The 21,962-nt window shown below is 40.1% G+C and overlaps 2 protein-coding genes across 2 annotated transcripts; both read right to left on the bottom strand.

Moving 5' to 3' along the window:
• Positions 1 to 1,269: 1,269 nt before the first annotated feature.
• Positions 1,270 to 2,592, bottom strand: LOC144542969 (centriolar and ciliogenesis-associated protein HYLS1-like). Its single transcript, XM_078290693.1, has 5 exons — positions 2,564 to 2,592; positions 2,409 to 2,463; positions 2,243 to 2,324; positions 1,758 to 1,784; positions 1,270 to 1,380 (listed from the first exon to the last, which is right to left on the bottom strand). Exons 1-5 carry the CDS (start codon positions 2,589 to 2,591, stop codon positions 1,348 to 1,350), a joined length of 225 nt encoding a protein of 74 aa, XP_078146819.1. The 5' UTR covers position 2,592; the 3' UTR covers positions 1,270 to 1,347.
• Positions 2,593 to 4,983: 2,391 nt separating this feature from the next.
• Positions 4,984 to 10,939, bottom strand: LOC139919316 (uncharacterized). Its single transcript, XM_078290750.1, has 5 exons — positions 10,816 to 10,939; positions 9,567 to 9,740; positions 6,961 to 8,007; positions 6,161 to 6,221; positions 4,984 to 5,447 (listed from the first exon to the last, which is right to left on the bottom strand). The coding sequence occupies exons 2-5, from the start codon at positions 9,724 to 9,726 to the stop codon at positions 5,387 to 5,389; spliced, it is 1,329 nt and encodes a 442-aa protein (XP_078146876.1). The 5' UTR covers positions 9,727 to 9,740; positions 10,816 to 10,939; the 3' UTR covers positions 4,984 to 5,386.
• Positions 10,940 to 21,962: the final 11,023 nt, after the last annotated feature.

A 21,962-nucleotide genomic window follows, 5' to 3' on the forward strand; every position in this document is an offset into this window, starting at 1 on the left:
AGTCTTCAGGAAGCAGTCAATGTCGTCCTGGATGTCATCATCAGTGAACGCTCGAAGGGTAAGAAGATAGGATAAGATACCATATAATACCATACCATACAACACAATACGATACGATACAACACGATATGATATGATATGATATGATACGATACAATGCAATCCGATTCAATATGATACAACACGATACGATATGCTACGATACTATTGTCCAGTGTATTTTAAAGACCCCCCACAAGTACTGGAATATATATTGTAGACCTGAGAGATGCAGAAGTCTTCAGTGTCACTTGACAGGCCTTTACCTTAAAGCATGACTCGACCTGGACCTTATTTTCCCAACTTTTTCCACCATACCGATCGATTCTGACCAAAATCTTGTCAGTTTATGTCTTTCTTGCCTGGGTACAGATCTTCACAGTCCAGTCATAACAGGCCAATGAACTCTCCAAAAATTAACCCCAAAAGCACCCAACATATTGATTTTTATATTTTTATATTATAATTATATTTTTTTGGTCCATATATTTTTTTTTATTTGGTCTCCATTTGTCTAAATTTCAATCTCAGTCTCACTGGTTAGGGTTAGGGTTTTGGTTTTTTTTCATCATTAGATATATTATAGATATATAACACTGCAGACTACTGTGTTAGTTTGCAAGTGTATTTCTAGTTAACTGCAGTTGTTTAATGTGTTCTATGTTTTTCATCAAACTGTCTGGCTTATTGATCACTGAATGGTCCTTGCCAGTTGTCAGTGCATTGTGTTGACTCCAATCAAACTGAGTAGGAGGAACGTCAGTCATTGTACTTACGTATGTTCATCTTATATCTGAGTGTTGGAGCATTTTACGCATCTGCAAAATTAAAAATGTCCTATTACTGGATTGGATGGATCCAACAGGAGAAAAGCTCCTTGCTGCTGCACTGGCAGCATAAACAAAACCAAGTGTGGAGACAGATGATGTGAGACTACAAGACTCCATCAATATGGTGATCCAAGTCAGAAGAATATCCTGCATTAAACATTAAAAACAAAACTTACCATTAAAAAGGCGTTAATAATTCATTATCTAGCCAGAAGCTGCTGGTGGAAAAGTGTTCGGTTTGGGTTTTTTTCTGGGATGGGAGGTGATTTGTAGATCAGTCAGGTGATGGTGGCACCTTCACTTGTCTGTATGTTTTCATCATCTCAAACACACACACACACTGTCACTACACTATAACACCTTATGTGGTTTACCACTCTGGAAACCAAATGAGGAAAAACCTGCTGCATTGACAGAAAATTTTATTCCCTGATAGCATGACTGCGTCAGGATGGCAGGAGACCGTCGGCTAAATCATTCACCTGCCACCGGAGGGCGGAGTGCTTGTCTTCTGTTGGCACAATGAACAAAGAATAAACAAGTCTTAGTATCAGTTACTATCAACTGCATTCTAATACATCCACTTGTATGGGTTTTTAAAGCTGCACTAGGCAGGGTTGCTTGTTGGTGGCCCCAAATAGAGAGAGGTAACTTTGAATTTTAAAACCTTCAACACCCAGATGTCATGTAATGTGACAGCAGTAAATTAAATGTTTTCTTCTTGATGTGTGGTGGGGTGGTAATTTTTGATTCGTCACTTCCTGTGGGCGGAGAAATATCCAAACCTGACACCTGAATTACCACTTTGTGATTCAGGCTGATCAGGCAGATGGATGTTTACATTCAAATCTTGCCAGCTTTAAGTACAACATGTAGGTAAATACTTACTGGTGGAGGTTGGTATGCCAGCCGTTCCTGAGAAGGAAAGCAAAATACATTTTTAAGCAATAAGAGAATAACAACTCACCATGTGCAATTATTTAATTATAATCAAGAAGTGTCCTTAAAACCAAAACTAGTTTACATTTACAGTGTGATTTCATTTTGGCCACTGAGATGTTGAGGTACAATAACAAAAAAAAAACAGTGTAATTTCCTAGATGGCAAACATTTCCCACATCCAAAGCCACATTTTATAGAAAGGAGGCTTATAGAAGAGAACATAATAATAGCCCAAATTTTTTAATTAGATGGTAGGAATTAATGAATTGGAGGTGCAAGATACGCATCAGCCTGTGTAAACAATGAAGCAGAAGTTTTGGAAACTGTGAGCTGTGTTGCATCATGGGACTGGCTTAAAGGACTGAATATGTTTCTGTCTGTTAGTCTAACACAAATAAAGTTTGTTCTTCTGTTCCAGATGTTTTCCATACCCTGATCTCCGTGTGCAGGACTCTCCTGTCATCCTCCCCCGGAGCCTTGTGCTTGTCCCAGTACTTCTTATATTTGAAATACCTTCAGAGACAACAGAACCACATAGCCAACAACTCACTAAACTAACAGACTAAACACTAAATATGAACTCTTACTCTTTCTTACTTGGCCACTGGGTCGGTCTTCTTCAAGGTTTGCTTGTCCAGCACTGGGCGGATGACTGAAACAACAATTAATTTGATTAGGAAATATGAGGTTTGTTAATTATCACTTTGGAAACATTGATGTGCACTGGTGCAATAAGTCTCCTGTTGACTTACAGGACTTGGGTCTGAGTTTGGCATCCATGGTCTGAAACTGAGAGAGAGATATAATAACTCTGTTACTCACATCAATTTCCAAACCAACCCATCTACAATCTGATAATTATAATTTAAAAAAGGTACATAACAGAATAACTGAGAAAATACCTTCTTTTTCTGGTTATTCTATTGTGTTATCTATCTATCTATCTAGTTAATTAATTAAAAAAAACTAACAAAGAAACAAACAAACTAGCTAACTAACTGTTTAGACCTTTACTCAATTCCAGTCCTTGAGGTCTGGAGTCCTGCAGGTTTTTTTCCCTCCCTGACAGTTAATGAGCCACAGCTGTCTGTATCTACCTGACACCAGGTGTGGCTCATTAAGTAGCTAACGAGCCTCTCTAACTGTTTAACAAACTAGCTCGCTAGCTAGCTAGCTAACTAATTATAGTAACTATCTTACCCTTACCTTTCCTGGATGCAGTGACAGGTCAGATGAGCCAAACCTGCGATCACCTTGCAGTTCAGCAGTGAGGTCATAAAGAGGCTCTTATGACTCTGACTCCACTGACTCTGAGAAAAAAAAACTGCCCTGTTTTTCTGAATTAACGAGATAATTATCTCAGAAAAACAGCAGAATTTTTTTTTTTTAATGCTGTTTTTCTGAATTAACGAGGTAATTATCTTGTTAATTCAGAAAAACAGAGCAGAATATTTTTTTTTCCATGAAAACTTTTCTCAGAATTCTGAGATAATTATCTCGTTAATTCAGAAAAACAGAGCATTTAAATAAAATAGTAATAATAATTCTGCTCTGTTTTTCTGAGATAATTATCACGTTAATTCAGAAAAACACGGCAATTTTTTTTTTCTCAGGTGAATGCATTACGCTTCCGTAAAAACCGACATGAAAACCAGAATATAAACTCACCAAGATCAGATGCAAGTTTGTAGCGTTCAGACTTGTACTTCCCATTAATTTGAATGAGCCACGAAAATAGATCCAACAACAGCTCCTGCTAGTGTGATCTTCAACGGACTGTTGGTCCAACATTTTAGAACATCATTTCACCAAATAGCATTTTTATTGATTGAAGAGAACATAGCGGAGGGATACCATTTAGGAGAGATAGTTCCTGTTTGGGAGACGGGATCTACTTTAAATACTAATTTTAGTAGAAACCAAGAATAAAAATGCAAACTGAGGACGGACCCGGGATGATTTATCGTCTTAAAAGCAGGATCTATTGTTGAATCTGTTCACCAACGTGTTAAATGTCAGTTTTCAGGCTATTTTTGTGGCCTCATTCAAATGAATGGGAAGTAAAAATCCAAACACTACAAACTTGTCTAGCTGCATCTGATCTTGGTGAGTAGTTTATATTCTGGTTTTCATAACCCTCATGTTAAAACTAAGTGGAATATTACTTCAGTTGTCAGTTGACCTGCTACACTGCTGTGTTGCGTTGCGGCCGATGGCAGCAACCGCAGAGTCAGCCTCAAGATTAACTTAGATCCAATTCCTGTTGGCTGGTGATAGCGTTCATTCCATTTTGTGAATGGGAAAAATTAACAAGACGACAACACATTATTTCTAGTGGCATACAATACAATTATTTAAAAGCTACTGCCGGTAGAATTTGAAACTTGTTGACTTTGGCAACCCCCTGAGTCTCTTAGTGGTAGTATTTTACGACAGCTGTCACAGAGACCCCCCCCCCCCACACACACACACACACACACAGACTGCAGAGAGAGGACAAGTAGGCCTATACCATACAGAAGGGGTGACGTGAAATTGTTATAATGCAAAGTGAATAACTGAACTGCAACAAACTCATGTAAGGAGGCACAAGATGTGTTCATCCGGAGCCAAATTCATCAGTGATGTTGCTCGCCTGGCGTTGGGTATAGCTTCGCAACTATGTTGGCTAAACTATGTGTAACAAAAAAATATTTTTACACATACACATTTACATAAAGATGAGGTTTAGTCTACTTTATGCAAATTGGGGGCGTCTGACGTGACTTGCTCCCTCTCCAAACTCCCAACCGTCGTGAACAAACATTTAAACTGGCCGTTGCAGATCTAAAATTAATCAAGATTCAGCAGCTGCTTGGCCAATTTCTCACCCCAGATATTTTCAGAAACAGTATGAAAACTGTCCAATGACGCCCCTATGGAAACTAACCATGACGGCGTAGTGACACACCTCCTCTGTGTAGCTTGTATCCCAGTCGGTCACACATTGAAGTTTGCAAGTCATTTATTCTGCCAGTAGGATGAGATAATTCCACTTTTTCAACACAATTTCACCTGCTTCAGGAATTTTCAATTGTCAATATGTTGAAACAGGGGAGAATAAGGCTGTTACTATGTGTTAGTATGTGTTACTATGACAACAGAGTAATCAGATTATAAACACTGAAACACATTTTGTGGAGGAAAAGGTGTTTTTATTATTCAATCACAGACAAATTAGATAAAAGCATTATTTTACTGATCAGGAAATAATTGATTGATTGATTAAGACGGCAAATTAGCTTCTGGTCATCCAAAAGAAACTTAAAGTAACTGACTTTACTTGAGTAATCTAGTGGATTAAAGTATTGATTACAATTTAAGCAACTTCGTGCAGGTAGTTCACAATTTTTAACAGATTTGGGAGGTAATTAACCCGGTCCAAATGAAGGAAATGTCAATGAAAACTGAGGTTGTTTTTCGCATGCAGTCAGTCTGGAGACAGCATTAACAAAGATAATGAAGTCACTCCTGGTGTGCTATCCAGGTGAGAGAAAATGTGTTTTGGGGAGGTTTTCCTGCAGACGGCCGGCTGCTCAGTCACACTGGCTGAAGAAGTTCCTCCTCGGGAAACAGCGTTGCGATTGCAGAAATCTCCTGTTGGATAAAAAAGAAAAAAAAAACGAGTTTGTCAGTGAGTATTCTTCTCATTTTTACACCTGCATGATTAACTGTCCTCAAATGACACACATTTTCAGATTTTCTAATATTTCAAATGTAGTAGGCTAATCCAAATTTAAAGTGGTAATTCTCAAGATTCTTTTTTTTATTTCATTTTATTTCATTTTGTGACTCATTGCTGTGGTTTTTGTTTTTATTTAGTCTCCATCTTTGTTGCTCAGCTCTCATCACTGTGGTGTTTCTGCACCGCTCTTCCCACAGATCACCTGTCAATCAAACAGTGTGGGCGGAGCTTGGATTTTCTGTTGATGCAGTTTGAGTTTCTCTTTTCTCTGTCTGTTCAGCCATGGTGGCTATCGCTGCTCATGCTAACTACCCAGTTCTTCTTCTTCTGTTTATTCCAAACAAACCGGAAACGTAAAACACATCACTTCCTGTGTGGCAGAGGATTTTTCCCAGGAAAGAGCTACCAGACACCGGCTGTTTAGAACAGACAGTGGAGAAGCTTCATCAACTGGATAAAGGTTGAATCAAGTGAAGATACTCTGGATGAGAGTATCAGCTAAATGCCTAAAATCTAAATACCTGAAGATACATAAATATTGTAATATTATCATGTTGACTGATCAGTGGTTTTCTTCATTCAAACTACAGTAGGGCCCTACTAAACATTGCTGTACTGTACTTACACCCAGGCATGAGACTTCACAAAGCAAGCGATGTCATCCGTGATGTCATCATCGGCGAAGGCTTGAGGGGGAGAAAGAAGGGAGGAAAAGGAAGAGTCATAAAAACACAAAACATGGTTGGTTGGCTGAAAATGTTATCACATCTTTATTTTATTTTTCTTTATTAGGCTTAGAAAAGGAGCAACAACGTGTTTGGCTTGTTGCCTCCTCGCTTGTTGCTTCTTTTTCGAAACGCGTTGTTTGCTCCTTTTCTAAGCCTATTTGCAAATGCTGTGAGAAAAATAAAAATAAAGATGTGATTTCATTTTTAGCAAATCTTCACAATGTGCAGTTGGTTAATTTCTTTATATAACATTTAAATCACTTGGTACATTACACCACCAGTCAAAAGTTGACACGTGATTGAATGTTCTATGTTTTTCATTCTCTTAAAGTCATCTAGTGATCTAAAGTCTTCTGCTTAAATGCTTGAAATTAGTTTCTTAGACAAATATAAATAGTGAAGTTGATCCTATGTATGAATTTCTTTCCAAAGCCTTTGCCTTTCCATCAAGGCAAAGGGCGGCTACTTTAAAGAATCTAAAATATAAGATAGTTTTGATTTGTTTAACACTTTTTGGGGTTATAATTCCATTTGTGTTATTTCATAGTTTTGATGTCTTTACTGTTATTCTAATATGTGGAAAATAGTAAAAATAAAGAAAAATGTTGTGTCCAAAATTTTGACTGGTAGAGTATGTTGTAAGTATTTACTGGCAGTTATTTTCTCTATGAATCTGCAGGTGTGTGTGTGGACTCACCGCTGCACTCCTTGTGACAGACGTTCCTGGACCAGCGGTAGCCTGAATCGCAGAAGTGGTTGTCGTTCAGCTGGAACAGGCCGTAAAAGCCGAGGGAAAAAGGCCTTCTGCCTCTGTACCACCAGGCCAATCTCTTCCTCCTGCTGCTGCCTTCCTCAGGTTCCTCCTGCACCTCCTCTTCCATCTCACCATCATTCTCCTCCTTTTCAGCTGTGGTGTCTTCCTCCTCCTCCCAAGTCTCGTTCTCGTCCTCTTTTTCCTCCATCTCCTTGACGTGTTCCTCGTCTATCATTACCTCCAGGTCTTCTTCCATTTCGCTTTGGTCCTCTTCGTCATCATTGGCCGCTCGCTTCTGTCTCCTCGGGGTGCTGTTTCCGGTCCTTGGTAGGCCGGTTGGTCGTGTCGTCGGTCGTGTCGTGACCCCTGGTGACGGTTCCGCCGTTGTTGGTTCCGCCGTTGTTGGTTCCGCCATTGTTGGTTCTGCCATTGTTGGTTCCGCCGTTGTTGGTTCCGTTGGTGTTGGTTCCGCCGTTGTTGGTTCCGTTGTTGTTGGCTCCGCCGTTGTTGGTTCCGTTGTTGTTGGTTCCGCCGTTGTTGGCTCCGCCGTTGTTGGTTCCGTTGTTGTTGGCTCCGCCGTTGTTGGTTCCGTTGTTGTTGGTTCCGCCGTTGTTGGCTCCGCCGTTGGTTCAGTTGTTGTTGGCTCCGCCGTTGTTGGTTCCATTGTTGTTGGCTCCGCCGTTGTTGGTTCCGTTGTTGTTGGCTCCGCCGTTGTTGGTTCCGCCGTTGTTGGTTCCGTTGTTGTTGGTTCCGCCGTTGTTGGTTCCATTGTTGTTGGTTCCGCCGTTGTTGGTTCCGTTGTTGTTGGTTCCACCGTTGTTGGCTCCGCCGTTGTTGGTTCCACCGTTGTTGGCTCCGCCGTTGTTGGTTCCATTGTTGTTGGCTCCGCCGTTGTTGGCTCCGCCGTTGTTGTCTTCAGAGGTCTGCGTTTGCCGAAGACTCTCACCAGGCCAGTGTTGCGGTGGCTTCTCCACTCCACTTCACAGATAACTACAGCAAACCGTGCGGCATGCAGACGGCGGGGAGGGAACAAGGAATAAGAAAGAAGAAGAAGAAGAAGATAGGGTACTCAGTTAGAGACGGTACAGAAGAGAGTTTCCTGTCTGATCTCTATTGATCTCCAGCTAGGCTTCCTTCAGATCAGTTCAGGAGTAGAAATGGATTTATAAGGTAATCTTTTGAGTCTACAACACTTAAACAGTTGATGGTATTTTCTTGCAAAGTCTAACAAGAATAAGAGACATAATGCGTTCAATTCATAATCTAAAATTAGAAGTTTGAGTTTGAAGAGGCCCTATTATAGGAATTCTAATTATATCCCCAAAATGAGTTTCGGGGATATTATGGATTCACCCCATATACACGTCCGCCGCAGATCCTTCGTGTGAACGCGATAACGTTTTTCTAAGAATCTTTTCAAATTTGGCATGGACATTGATGATCCCTAGAGGAAGAACTCTATTGATTTTGATATGTTTATGATTATAATCGGCCTGATGGTGGCGCTATAATTAAAGGTCAAAAATAAAAAGTTTAAAGTGCTGTATCTCCCACACCATTTGTTCGATTTACATGAAACTTGGTACACATGTCCACCTAACCGTACTCTACAAATTTGCCATACGGACCCTCAAGGTTCACTTGGAAAATTTTTGAGATATTTTGAATTATTTGAAAAATACATTTTTAACATCTCCTCCTACACCGTTTGACCGATTACCACCAAAATCGGTCAGTAGCATCTATGGTCCTACGCTCTTTCAATTTTGTTCATAGATTGTTGATACTACTGTAGTTTTGAAGATATTAACTCTTAAAGTTGTGAAGGAGGCGTGGCCTATAAGCTAAATTGTTATAACTTTGTGATAGATGATACAATCATCATGAAACTTGGACAACCTGTTCACATATAATGAATGAACACGTGTGCAAAGCCATTCAAAGATTGACCAATAGGGGGCGCCACAAAGGCCAGAAAACTGTATCTCTTAATGCAATAGGTGAAATTGCACGAAATTCGGTACACATGCTCTAGGACCATGTCCTAGTCAAAATCTGAAGTTTGGTCGTCATTAGTGAAAGTGGGCGTGGCCTATCACATTTTGGCTTATAACTCAAACAGAATTTCACCAATCGCTATGAAACTTGGCAATCATGTTCCAACCTTTATGTGAAACATGCACACCAATTTCCATACAGATCCGACCAGATTTTGCCCAACAGCAGCATTTTGAATGTACAGCTAGACACAGTAAAGCCAATACGAAGTTGGATATTGAACCTTTTAACTTCCTATCACATTGTTCAGTATCAGAACTTGATAGCTTGGGACCTGACAGCTCAGATGTTTAATGAAGACATTGTTAAAATTTGTGCTTGAGCGGTTAAATTTAAATTATTAAAAGGTTGGGTTGTTAAATGCCTTGCTCAACGGCACATCAACAGTAATAGTTGAAAGAGGGGAAAATGGTACTCATTCCCCCTTACACACACACACACACACACACACACACTCACACTCACAAACTCACCACCATTCATAGCCTCACCTTTTGCTAGGATGTAGTTCTTAATCCTTTGAAGCCTGCCTGACAGAGTGATGGCCTCGTCAAGTTTTTTCTTCAGCTCACATCTGGAGGCTAACCGGCCCTCCGACAGGCTGGGCACTAGGACCGCCACGGCCAAAACCACCAGCAGCCCCACCTTCATTCTGCCTGCAACTTCTGTGGAGAAAGCAGAAAAATATAAGCCATCACTGTCTATAGGGGAGAGGGGGGTAAGTTGAGCCAGTGGGTAAAATGAGCCACGCCATGTATCTAGACAACCATACATAAAATGAATCATGTGATCACAAATTTAGGAAGAATAATTCATTTCCCAAAACTGTGATGGAGGAGAGAACATGGAGAACCAGGTCAAAAAAATATTTTTGTGATATCAGGTGATTTCATCATGGTAAAGTTGTCAGTTGTAGATTATGTTTGAGGCTTTATTTCGTATTAATTTAAGGCTTTATAAGATACAATATGAGGCCATGAACTTAGTATTACTGTGGGCCTGAGTTGCTGTGTGAAGCAGTTTTACCAAAATAGTGGTTGTGGGGTAAAATGTACATTTAGCCCTGGGGCAAGTTGTGCCAAAAGACCAATTTTTTTTTAATGGGCCGTAGCCTACTTCTAAAACTGTATTCGCTAAAGAAGAACAACCTTAAGTATACAGAGCAGTTATTGTTCAAAATAAATTCACCTTTATTTTGCTGTAGCAGCACAAAAGGTAACACGTCTCATTTTACCCCGTTCTTCCCTACAAGACTTCAGAGATAATCAAATAATGAAAAGGCAAAACAACATAAATAGAATATAGGCAAAGGATGCAAATCAGATTAAAGGTACACTTCACGGCTTTTTCATGATGGCCTCCATGATGGCCTTTCAATTATATTCAACATTCAACATGTTTATTCCAGTCATTAATCAAAATAATATATTGTAAACACAACATAATTTAGGCCTAATGGATTTGTTTGAAAAGCAGAGACAAATTGCTGGCTCTGATACTGATTATTATTTGCCAGTATCACTATTCTCAGATTATCACCAAACATAGTGGTGTGTATACGGAAGAGAAGAATTGAAGTAATCTAAAATATTACTGCCACTACTCATAATATAATAATAATAATAATCATTTAATAATAATCATTTTCATCAACAAAACGCTATGCTGTGATACAGAAGAGCACTTCAATAAACAAACAAACGTGTTTTCACTGACACTAAAACAAAAGATGTTTCTTACTTCTTCCAGACGTGATTCCTGAGTACGTTGCCTGATGAGAGTTTCCTGCTTTGTGTCAGTGGAAGAACACGTCAGGAGGCTTATATGCTGTATAAACTCAACCCATGGACCAACCTGTTTTTTGTTATGTTTTTTTTTTTTTATATTTCCTTCAAGGAAGACGGGAATTGTTAAACGCATGAGAGAACAATGTCAAATATGTGCAGAGAGACAATAGTTTTTTCTCTTCTCAGATCATTGTGAAACAAGGGATAATTCTTTAAGATCCCACACTTAAATAAAAAGCCTGCCACCTAACATGACATTTGCAGACTTTCAAATGTAATGATACAGCTCCAGATTAGGACTGTGTGACAGCTAAAGATGATGTTTACCTAGACGGTGCATTTCACAGTTTTTGTTAACACTTGAGTAAATGCAAGCCCCGGACTTGGAGAATCTCATATGTATGTTGTGTATATTTTGAATCTTTATCCAGGGAAGGTTTATATCTGAGCATGCATAAATTTAACTTTCTCAGCAACAACCTGCTTACACATATTCAGCGGCCCAGTACAACCACAGCACAACACTGGACCACTGGCTGGTTATGACCAGTGGTGGGAAGAGTAGCCTACTATGTCCTTCTCTAGTAGAAGTACTGCTACTTTGCTGATATTTTTATTAGGTAGAAGTAAAAGCACTGGTGTAAAAATCTATTTCAGTAAAAGTAAAAAGTGTGTCATTTAAAATGTCCTCAGAGTAAAAGTTACTGAGTTACTTTTTAAAAAAGAGAACGTTGTTAGATGTGATCTTTCCCATGCAGTTCTAAGAGTTAAAACTACATTTATTTAATTGGAAAATTTGGAAAACACAAAATAAAATGCACAAACAAAGTAAAGCCAGATTACTGGCCCAATCCCAATGTCCGCACTCACGGCCTCACAGACTTTGAGGACATTCCTGATAAATCAGAGAGGGCTCAAGGCTGTCCCACTGTAAAATTGGCAACTGTGTGAGGCTCTCTGGCGGACTTTATGAGCACTTTATGCAGAGTTTCAGCAAGTCCGCAATTCTGCAGACTTTGCTTGAGGGAATTACCCACAGTTCATAGCATTTGTGATGTTAATATTGTTAATATTGACAAATGTAGGAAATATCAGCAACCCAATACAAAAAAACATAATTCAGGAAAAATAATCACAAAAAAAACTACATTGTGTTCTTTTGCTTTCTTATGTGCTTATTTGTGCTCATTAAGCTTTATTAAAAGTACCTCTTGCTTTCAAGGTGCCTCCTACTGTTCTTTCTTTTTTTTTATGTATTGTAGTATGGAAGTAATGCAGGCTAACCTCTAGTAGAATGAAGACTATTGTCTGTATCCATTAGCACAGGATATAAACTTTGCAGTGTTGCAAAACATATACCTAGGCCTATTTAACATTATTCATCAATAAAAAATTCATTTTAGCTTAATAATGCTGTTTAGACAAAAAAACGCAAACAAAGACTAAAATTACAAACTGATAACATTAACGGGGATAGTAATGTCTGTCGTCAAGGCAACACATGATGCCACAAAGTGCTGGCCCATTCTTCATATACCATTTCGAACCCTCATGACTTCTCACACTCAGGCACTACAGCTGTGCACAGGTGATGTCATCTAAGTCTGTGAGGGCTCAGTGCTTAGTCCACAGGCTGGAACTGGGCCGCTCTTCTCTTCTGTGCTGACTGATCGTTCATTATGAATGGCTCCACAACTCAGTAAAAACATACTGAAGTAAAATTACTAACTTTAAAATATATTCAAAAAAATACACCTTAAAGCTACTTAATTACAGTAATGTGATTAAATGTAATTAGCTACTTCCACCCTTGCTTATAACTACCTTGCACGAGACCTAGATTTGTGATGAGTAACTGAGTCTGCTTCATGTCATATAAACACCACTGGAGGTCATTTTAGAATCAGTTCCTCCTCTCTGGTTGACGGTGTGTGAGTGAGGGAAGTCAGCTGCTGTACTGGTTGGTTTGGAATGAAGAAACTGCAGAGTGCTGGGTCACGATGGCACGTGGCATAGTGACGGGAATTACGGCTCTTTGAAGGGAACCGGATCTTGTGGCTCCGTTCGTTTCCGTTCTTTTTTTGTGTGCGTGCGTGTGTGTGTGTGTGTGTGACTTTACGAGTGGCAGGTTTACAGTGCTTTTTTTTTTTTTTTTTTCACCTTTATTTATTCAGGGGAGTTTCACTGAGAGCAATGCTCTCTTTTTCAGGAACGCCCTGATCACATTCACACACACATTCATACCTGGAAGCTGACCAGTACAACCACAGTCTGATCTGCTGCCACTGAGCAGCTCCACTGGAGCGGCTGGGGTTAAGGGCCTTGCTCAAGGGCACCTCAGTGGTGGTAATGAGGGAGGGGCAAGCACTGCTTTTCACTTTCCCCACCCAGATTTATCCTGCCAGTCCGGGGGATTGAACCGACGACCTTCCGGTCACAAGCTCGCTTCTCTAACCTTTAGGCCACCACTGCTAAATCTAATAATGCACATACTAGTCGCCCAATGTCTGGCACAGAGGACTGTAACATCTGCATATTGGCAAATGACATGAATACCCCCCCCCCCCCCCCCCCCCCCCCCCCCCTACACACACACACACACAGGCTATCTCTTAAGGCCCTGACACACCAAACCGACTTCAAAGAACCAGCGACGACGAAGGCCGACTGTTGCGTCGCCTCACGTCGCCTGCGTCTGGTCCAAAAAGTTGCACTTGAACACACCGCAAAGACTACACCCGACGGCCAACTAGCACGTACGTTCTGCGCCTGCGTGAGGGGAAATAACTCTCCATACCTTATGTCTGATAAGAAGTTGCAAATGGCACTGGCGTTGTCAGCCCTTGATCTTTTGGTTGTGGAAGAAGAAAGGAAGAGGCGGAGGCGAAAAATAAGGAGAAACCGCACTAAATGGGTGAAATCATGAATAACGTTATTCCAGCGACAGGCTCAAGGGGCTTTCCCGAACCTGTGTCGAGAGCTGGAGATAAATGAAACCTCCGATTTTAAAAATTTCGCTCGGCTCTTTCCTGTTCAGTTCCACATGTTGAAGGAATTTATCAGTCCAATCATCCAGAGGCAAAACACGAACTACCAATCAGAGTGATCTCTCTCACCGACGGCTCCGACGCCGATTCAACATGCTCAATCGGCCGAAAAGACGCCGACAGGGTCCGACTAGTGCCGACGGTGCGGGACACACCGCAAAAACTAGGGACACCGACGCTTACCGACGGCCCGACATTGCCCGATGGCCGACCGTCGGCCTGGTGTGTCAGGGCCTTTAAGGCCGACCGTCAATGTCGGGCCGTCGGTAAGCGTCGGTGTCAGTTCGTGATTTGCCTCTGGATGGATTGGACTGATAAATTCCTTCAACATGTGGAACTGAACAGGAAAGAGCCGAGCAAAATCGGAGGTTTCATTTATCTCCAGCTCTCGACACAGGTTCGGGAAAGCCCCTTGAGCCTGTCGCTGGAGTATCCATGATTTCACCCATTTAGTGCGGTTTCTCCTTATTTTTCGCCTCCGCCTCTTCCTTTCTTCTTCCACAACCAAAAGACCAAGGGCTGACAACGCCAGTGCCATTTGCAACTTCTTATCAGACAGGTATGGAGAGTTATTTCCCCTCACGCAGGCGCAGAACGTACGTGCTAGTTGGCCGTCGGGTGTAGTCTTTGCGGTGTGTTCAAGTGCAACTTTTTGGACCAGACGCAGGCGATGTGAGGCGACGCAACAGTCGGCCTTCGTCGCCGCTGGTTCTTTGAAGTCGGTTTGGTGTGTCAGGGCCTTTAAATGGAGGGGGAAACATTTGCTGGCGGCAGGAGATGGCAACTTAAACAAATAGCATGATATCTGTCTGTAAAACTTGCCAAAAACAGAACGGCTCGGTTCCCTTCGTTCCTATAAAAAACGACTCAACACTAACGTGGCACCGCTGCCTCCGATGGCAGAACGGACACGTCTAACTATAGTAGTTTAGCCAGACGCTATTTTTGCCATGTCACTACACCAACACATTTGCATACCTTGCACGTTTCCAGGAAGTCAACAACCACAGATGTTACAAAGAAAAACTGTCCGCAAGTTTCGAAAAACCTGTTTTCCCTCTTCCAGGTGGCATGATGTTCTCCCTCTAGAAAAGCAATACAGACAACACTTAACATTGAGCACAAGTTAGTATGCCATAGTGCCATTCCACACGTTTTTGGTTACCAGTTGAGTACCATCGTGAGTACATAGACCTACTCTGCAGGGTAGTACCTGCTACTGAAAATTAACCCTTTTGTAACTTTTTGACCCCGCCATCACTCAAAATACAAGTTTTCTAAAAGAAGAAACAAACAGTATATTTTCAATTTTTCATTTATTTCATGAACATTTTTAATTTATTTCACATAGGCCTACATACATTTAAACTCATGTCTGGCAGTAATATACTGAAAATTCTTGTGTTACGACCCTTAGGGGCTACTAGAGGAGGAGGGAAAGTACCACAACCTGCAAATCCAATGAGTGTTAAAATAATCTGATAGGACAGATTACAAACGGTGACAAGTGTTTATTAGCAATGGTGATTTAGTGTTCACATCTCTATATACAATATTACATCAACCGTGTAGAAGGGAAGGGAGGGGAAAAGGACCAAAGGTGGTGCCAAAGGAATGAAAACAAAACACAATCTTCCTAAACCAGGCGGTAAATCTATCCTAAGAACAAAAAGATAAAATACTTAACAACCCTGGCTAACCAAAAAAGTCTCATCAAACCTTGCAGAGGGTGGCACTCACCTCTAACCTAGAGTTTATAACACAAATCAAACCTATGTGTGCACTGTGTAAAGGGGCTCCCGATTTACCTAGTCCTTCCCCCAAGATAATTTACATAAGGCCAGTTTATCACAGAGACTAAGGCTTTACAGTGGCAGCACCAAACAGGTCAGCTCACAGGCTGTTAAGGCAAAAAGCTTCTTGGTAGAAAACACAATCTTTATATAGGAGGCGGTGAGCAGGGATTGGACAGCATGGCTCCAGGAGGCGAAGAATCAAACAAGCAGGTGAGAAGAAAAAAAGAAGAAACAATGCAAGGCACTCTCCTCTGTATAAAGTTAAAAAGCCTTTATTATTCTTGGCTATTTCATGTTAAAATGTTAGAAAACGCACCAATGTGTTGCAGCCCCACCAGGCCTACTTCAGGGTGCAGAGAACAGCGAAACATACAGGAGGCTGCAAACACAGTGTGAGAAGCAGGTGAGAAGGATTGGACAATCATGTGGGTGGACCAGAGGACAGCTACAGCTTTGTTCAGACTGCAGGCAAAATCCGATTTGTTTCCCAAATGAGATCTTTAAGACTTTAAGATTTTCAAGTGATCAGGCCGGATTTGTGTGTTCAGAATGGTCAGACTGAGACGCATCTGTAGAAATCAGATTTGAATCGCATTTCAAACCACATACAAATGTGGCTTAAATCTGATTCGCAAAATTCGGTTTCCATGTGTTTTTCTGCTGTTCAGACTTGATAAAATCAATCTGACTCCAATCTGGATTTGCCAAAAATCTGATTTGGGCTGGCAGTCTGAACAGAGCCAGAGAGAAACACGAGTACATGCAACAAGCATGGCATGTAACAGTATCAGTAAGTTAAAAAGAAACTCAACCTTGTATACAAGCCCTTTTAAAAAGCTCTATTACCAATTCTTACTATTACTATTGCTGTTGAATGGCTGGCAAGTGATTTTCAGAGTAGTAGTGGTTCCATAGCATTGGCTAGCACTAGCATTGCTAACAAATGCTAACAGCGCTAATTTCTCAGAAACAAAAATACTGGCATGAGTGCTTTTTGACTATCCCAAGAAAGTGTTTGGATTGTGTTCAAGAGAATGTGCTTCACTTTAGTTTAAATAGTAATAAAGGTTATTTTTATGCCTGTATATTTAGCTAAACACTTGGAGGTAGCAGTGGCAGTGGTTAGCTAACAGGAAGGCTGGAGCAAACTGTGGCAAGTTATTCTTCAGAAGCATCAGTTTTATCTTTGTGGTTCCTTACTATTTCAGTGTGTTCAGGATGCTCCATCACAACCAAATATAACAATCATATCATACCCAAAACAAAATAACCCACAAGGTTCTAAAACAAAGTTAATAATCTGCATGTTGATTCTGTGCTTGCGAAGCTACATCACATCACTGCCAAACAGCGTTATGTATACATTTATTCACAGGGATTAATGAGGTTTCATCTAATCTTACTTTAACACGAGACACTGTGTAGCGAGTCAAACTGGTTTAGCTGTCACTTTCTGCAATGTCATGCAGTTCGTCATTTTTATCCCTGAACCCTTCGGGGACCGCCCATTGTTCCCACGGCCCATTATTGCGAAACCCCAATAGTCAAAAATGTTTACTTTCTTAATAAGAGGTTAACTATGTTGAATACAACAGCTAAGTCAAACCACTCTAACATAAAATCAATTTGTATACCTGAAAGTAAATAATGAAAATCTTGGTGTTTTTCTTCTCATTTTTTTCTTATAAAGGAATCAAAATAACTATCCATATCCTTTTTTTGATTAGAAATAGCTTTAAATTCATTCTTTTCTGAATAAATATGATGTTAGTACTTGAACACACAAACCTTTGGTTCGTGTAGTAAGTGGCCTCTCTGCTGGACCAGACTCACATACAGCCACAGAGGCAGATTACTATTATTACTGTTTTCTTTAAGTGACTAAGAAACCATTTTACATCATAAAACATCAAATTAAATGAGTATATATTATGTACATGCATTAATATATCATACTGTTAGAAATTGTATCAGAATTTATGTTTGTCTGAGCATCCCAGGATGTGTGAGGGACGGGTTAATTTACCTGGTGTGATCATGATTTTAAAGCTAACCTTTATGCAGATGATATCTTATTGACATTGTCCAGACCAGATCATTCAGTTCCACATCTTCTCAAACTTATCAGTGATTTTGGTCTGTTTTCTGGATACAAAATCAATTGGTCTAAGAGCGAGGCTATCTCTTTAAATCGTCTTACATGCCCTGGACACCTGACCTCAACCCCTATTGTGTGGAAGTCACAGGGCATGAAATATCTCGGCGTTAACATCAGATCTCCAATTGATAGTATTTTTGAGTTGAACGGCCCCAAGCTTTTGAAAACTGTTAGAGAAGATTTAAAGAGATGGACAAATTTACCGTTATCACTGTGGGGGAGGGCAGAAGTACTTAAAATGAATGTACTTCCTAGATTAGCTTTCCTTTTTTCTGCAATCCCACTAAAATTTCCTCAGAAATGGTTCGAGGAGATTAGCAAAGTATTTTCAGTGTTCCTATGGAAAGATAAAAAGCCTAAAATCAGCCTAAAAAAATTAGCTGTTCCTAGGAACAAAGGTGGGTTAGGGATACCAGATGTGTATTTATTTTACTTGGCTTACAATGGTGTATATCCAATATCCTGGGCCTACAAGACCAATCTTGTAGATGCAGGTAGCTGGAGATGGCTGGAGCAGAAGATTGTGTCTGAAAATAATAAACATGTTTCCCTAGCTTCCTTCTGGTATCACCCTAAATATGATAAGCGCATCAAAAGCCCTTTAATTCAGTTTTCGTGTGAAGTGGTTAAAGTATTACATAAACGTCTTAAAATCAGTGGTTTATCCATGCCCTCTTGTCCCATATGGAAGAACCCATTATTTACAGCTGGTGGTAAACCTCTTTCTAATGATATATGGCAAAATAAAAATATTGCTGAGTTGGGTCAGTTACTAAAGGATGGAGATATAATAAGTTTTCATCAACTTGAGATAAATTTCAGTTTAAATATTTCAAACTTCTTCCAATATTTGCAGCTGAAATCTATTTTGTGTAATTATACACTTAAAAACATTATTCTTGGTAGTAATGAAACCATTGATATTCAATTAAGAGATGCAGCCACTGGCAGAGGAACTGTCTCCAAATTGTATAGATTATTATGTCATACCTTTTTTGACTGTAGTGCATCCATAAAAGCACAATGGGAGAAAGATCTGGGTGTACCTCTCACAACAGATCAGTGGGAAGCTATACTGAGTCGTTCAAACTATCTTTCAAATTGTGTGAGGTATAAAGTTATACAAATGAAGATTTTGTTTAGGTCATATATCACCCCACACAAACTGAAGAAAATGAGCCGTAATGTTTCAGATATGTGCTGGCATGGCTGTGGGATGACTGGCACTCTTATGCATCAACTGTGGCACTGCCCAGAGGTAAGAAGATTTTGGGTAAATGTGAAAGATTTTTTGTGCAAAATATTGGATATAAATTTCCCATTATGTCCAACAGTGGGTCTACTGGGAAGTAAGATAGACGAGAAGTAACCTCAAAAGAATTACAACACTTGATTGGATTAGCCTTTCTCTCAGTGAAACAGACAATACTTATTAATTGGAAGGTGAGGAAATTAAATTGTTTCAAGATAGCTGGCTTAAAGATTATTTGGATTTGGTATCTATGGAACAAGCAGCATCGGTTCTTCAAGATCTGGGCAGTGGCCACACAGGCTCTTTGAGTCTAATCATGTCGGTTTTGAACAAAAACTAAATAAATTAGGATGCACATTAATTAACAGCCAGTGGAGACTAGGAGTCCCTGTTTTGTTTTCATCTCTTATTTATTTATTTATTTTTTGTTGTTTTTACTTTCACTTACACATGTATGCGGTACTTACAAACGAGCATACATGGTGTATGTTGCTGGTCCACAAGGCCATGATGGCAATTATATAGGCCTATGCTGGTGTATAGCATCCTGAATAGATTTGTGTTTATATAGAGTTTTTTGATATCCCTAGTTTGAACTCAGGCGGTGAGAGGTAATCATCAAGACACTAGGGGCTTGATGGTTTCCTTCCCACCCCCCAAGATATGAAAATGTTTTTGTTTTATTGTAAACATGCTTTCAAATGGCTTTAAGATAGGTATCCTGCACTCTCTGTCCCGAGCCTGGTCCCGATGGAGTGAAGCTGGGCACCTGACCTGTTGTTGTGCAGCCGGTCAAGCCGGCTGGGGGGTCGGGGTGGGGAGGGGGCAGGGGCTTTAATGTGTTATATCCTGCCCTGTCAGTGTTTCTGTATATTGTTTTTGTTGTATTATAAATCTGGAAAATAAAAAATCTATCTGGAAAAAAAAAAAATTTACCTGGTGTGTAGTGGGTGTCGATTTCTGAGATGAAGTATGTTGTTTTCAATACAAGATTATGCTTTTCATGTTATTAATGTATATATACTTAAGAGGAAATGGAATTATGTGCACAAACACAGCACATTTGTCTATGTCAACTGGTATTTCATCTGTAATAACTTTTTCTTCCAGTTAAATTATTCAAAATGTAAAAACGCCATTTTTTTAGAGAAGACCTTAATCTAGCTAGAAAATATATATATTCTATCTCAGTAGTAGGGCACTGCTGAGAATACAGAACTTCCTAGAATTACTTTTCTATTTATTTATTTTTTATTCATGATACACTGCATCTCAAGGTCCGTTTTACATAAATGTTCAAAAGTTCAGTGTCAAGAATGACCGTCTTGGATGTGGGGGATAATCTAATCCCCATTCTTCTATTTGATGTCAAAGATTTCACAACATTTCAGGATTTTAGCTGAGCAGGCAGAGGTTCAGTGTCTTGCTCAAGGACAGGTCAGAAAGTCGTTGGACACTCACTGGCTGCTGCAGGGAACTGAACTTGTGACCTTCCAGATATGAGCCGGGCTGCTCAACAGTAGGCTCAACCTGCTGTGTCACGCAAGACTGAAGTGTCTTTTACCAATTCACAGGATCTGTAATCTAACTCTCCCTCGTGTTAATTACAGTTTTTCACAATTCTTCCCAAACTAAAACTGGAACTTGGGACACAATCTCTAAAACCTGAAACGCATGTATCAAATCCCTAAACCAAGTCTGCAACAATACAAGCACATTTTCTGCTTTTCACTCAGTTTGCAATTCTCAGTCACACTTTTTGCAAAACGCTAAACACAGTTCTCTACATTAGACCAGTGTTTCCCCTATATGCACCTGAAATATGACCGCCGCTGCTGAATTTTTTTTTTTACGAGTCTTATCTCTTTAGAAACTAACGTTATATTATTTTGCGCTACGGACGCTTCATATCCAGGTCAATTAACACACCTGTGAGTAAAGCATATAAACGAGAAACTTTGCGCTTACCTGATAATGTCAGCACAACGATTATAACAACAAGCACCGGGTAGATGTCAACAATGAAGCAAGCAATGCTGATCAGGATTCAGGATTATCATCGCCGAAGGGAAAACAGTCCTGCAACTTCACGTGAGTATCGCACAGTAACGTTACAGCAAACGCAGTCATTAGATAGGAATACGCAAGGAAACACATATCTGTGAAATAAACAACATTTGTTAGATCCATCTTGATACAAAGATAGCAGGTATTCCACATGCACCGATTGTTTTCTTCTTCCTGGAGGCGGGCCTTACTGTGCGCGAGGGCCACTGTGACGCGCGAAAGCTGTCAATCTCAAAGACAACTGACATTCCCTCACAGAGATATTAACGTTACATATTATTTTTGGACTGTTGTAGTATTTGTGTTATGTGATTTTACTGTATATGGGTGGTTGTTGATATAATATATTTTTTGTTCAATAAATGTCAATAATTGTTTTAAAGATTATACTTTTATTATGTAAAAGTGTATTTTCCTAAATCTTGAGACACCTCATATGTAAGCTAGACAGAAATTTCCCCTGCTCATTACTGTGCACAAATGTACTGTATGTACTTAGGCCTCAAGAGCCCTTCTGGTGCCGGCGGACACAGAAACCTCCGGGCAGGGCGCACAAAAAAATTAATTGTGCAGCGCGCGTGCTTCACCTCCGCTGCTACAACTCCATCCTAGGGGAAACACTGTTAGACACAACATTCAAAAACTAAAATCGCATGTGTTCATTTGGAAGCACTGCCATTCCAGATGCTTAACTTCATTTACCAATTGGCCGCATCCACTCATCACACATATAAACACTAATATCTGAATTGTTCACTCAGAAATCAGAGCTTTAGCACC

The sequence above is a fragment of the Centroberyx gerrardi genome, chromosome 3 (genome assembly GCF_048128805.1).
Source record: "Centroberyx gerrardi isolate f3 chromosome 3, fCenGer3.hap1.cur.20231027, whole genome shotgun sequence".
Lineage (NCBI taxonomy): Eukaryota > Metazoa > Chordata > Actinopteri > Beryciformes > Berycidae > Centroberyx > Centroberyx gerrardi.

Coding starts and splice junctions, on each gene's coding strand:
- LOC144542969 (XM_078290693.1), bottom strand. CDS start 2,591: ATGGATGCCAAACTCAGACCCAAGTCCT. Junction 2,464..2,563: donor CAAACTCAGACCCAAGTCCT/GTAAGTCAACAG, acceptor TTGTTGTTTCAG/TCATCCGCCCAGTGCTGGAC. Junction 1,381..1,757: donor TGGCATACCAACCTCCACCA/GTAAGTATTTAC, acceptor TTGTGCCAACAG/AAGACAAGCACTCCGCCCTC.
- LOC139919316 (XM_078290750.1), bottom strand. CDS start 9,726: ATGAAGGTGGGGCTGCTGGTGGTTTTGGCCGTGGCGGTCCTAGTGCCC. Junction 6,222..6,960: donor CTGTCACAAGGAGTGCAGCG/GTGAGTCCACAC, acceptor CTCCCCCTCAAG/CCTTCGCCGATGATGACATC. Junction 5,448..6,160: donor GTGAAGTCTCATGCCTGGGT/GTAAGTACAGTA, acceptor TTTATCCAACAG/GAGATTTCTGCAATCGCAAC.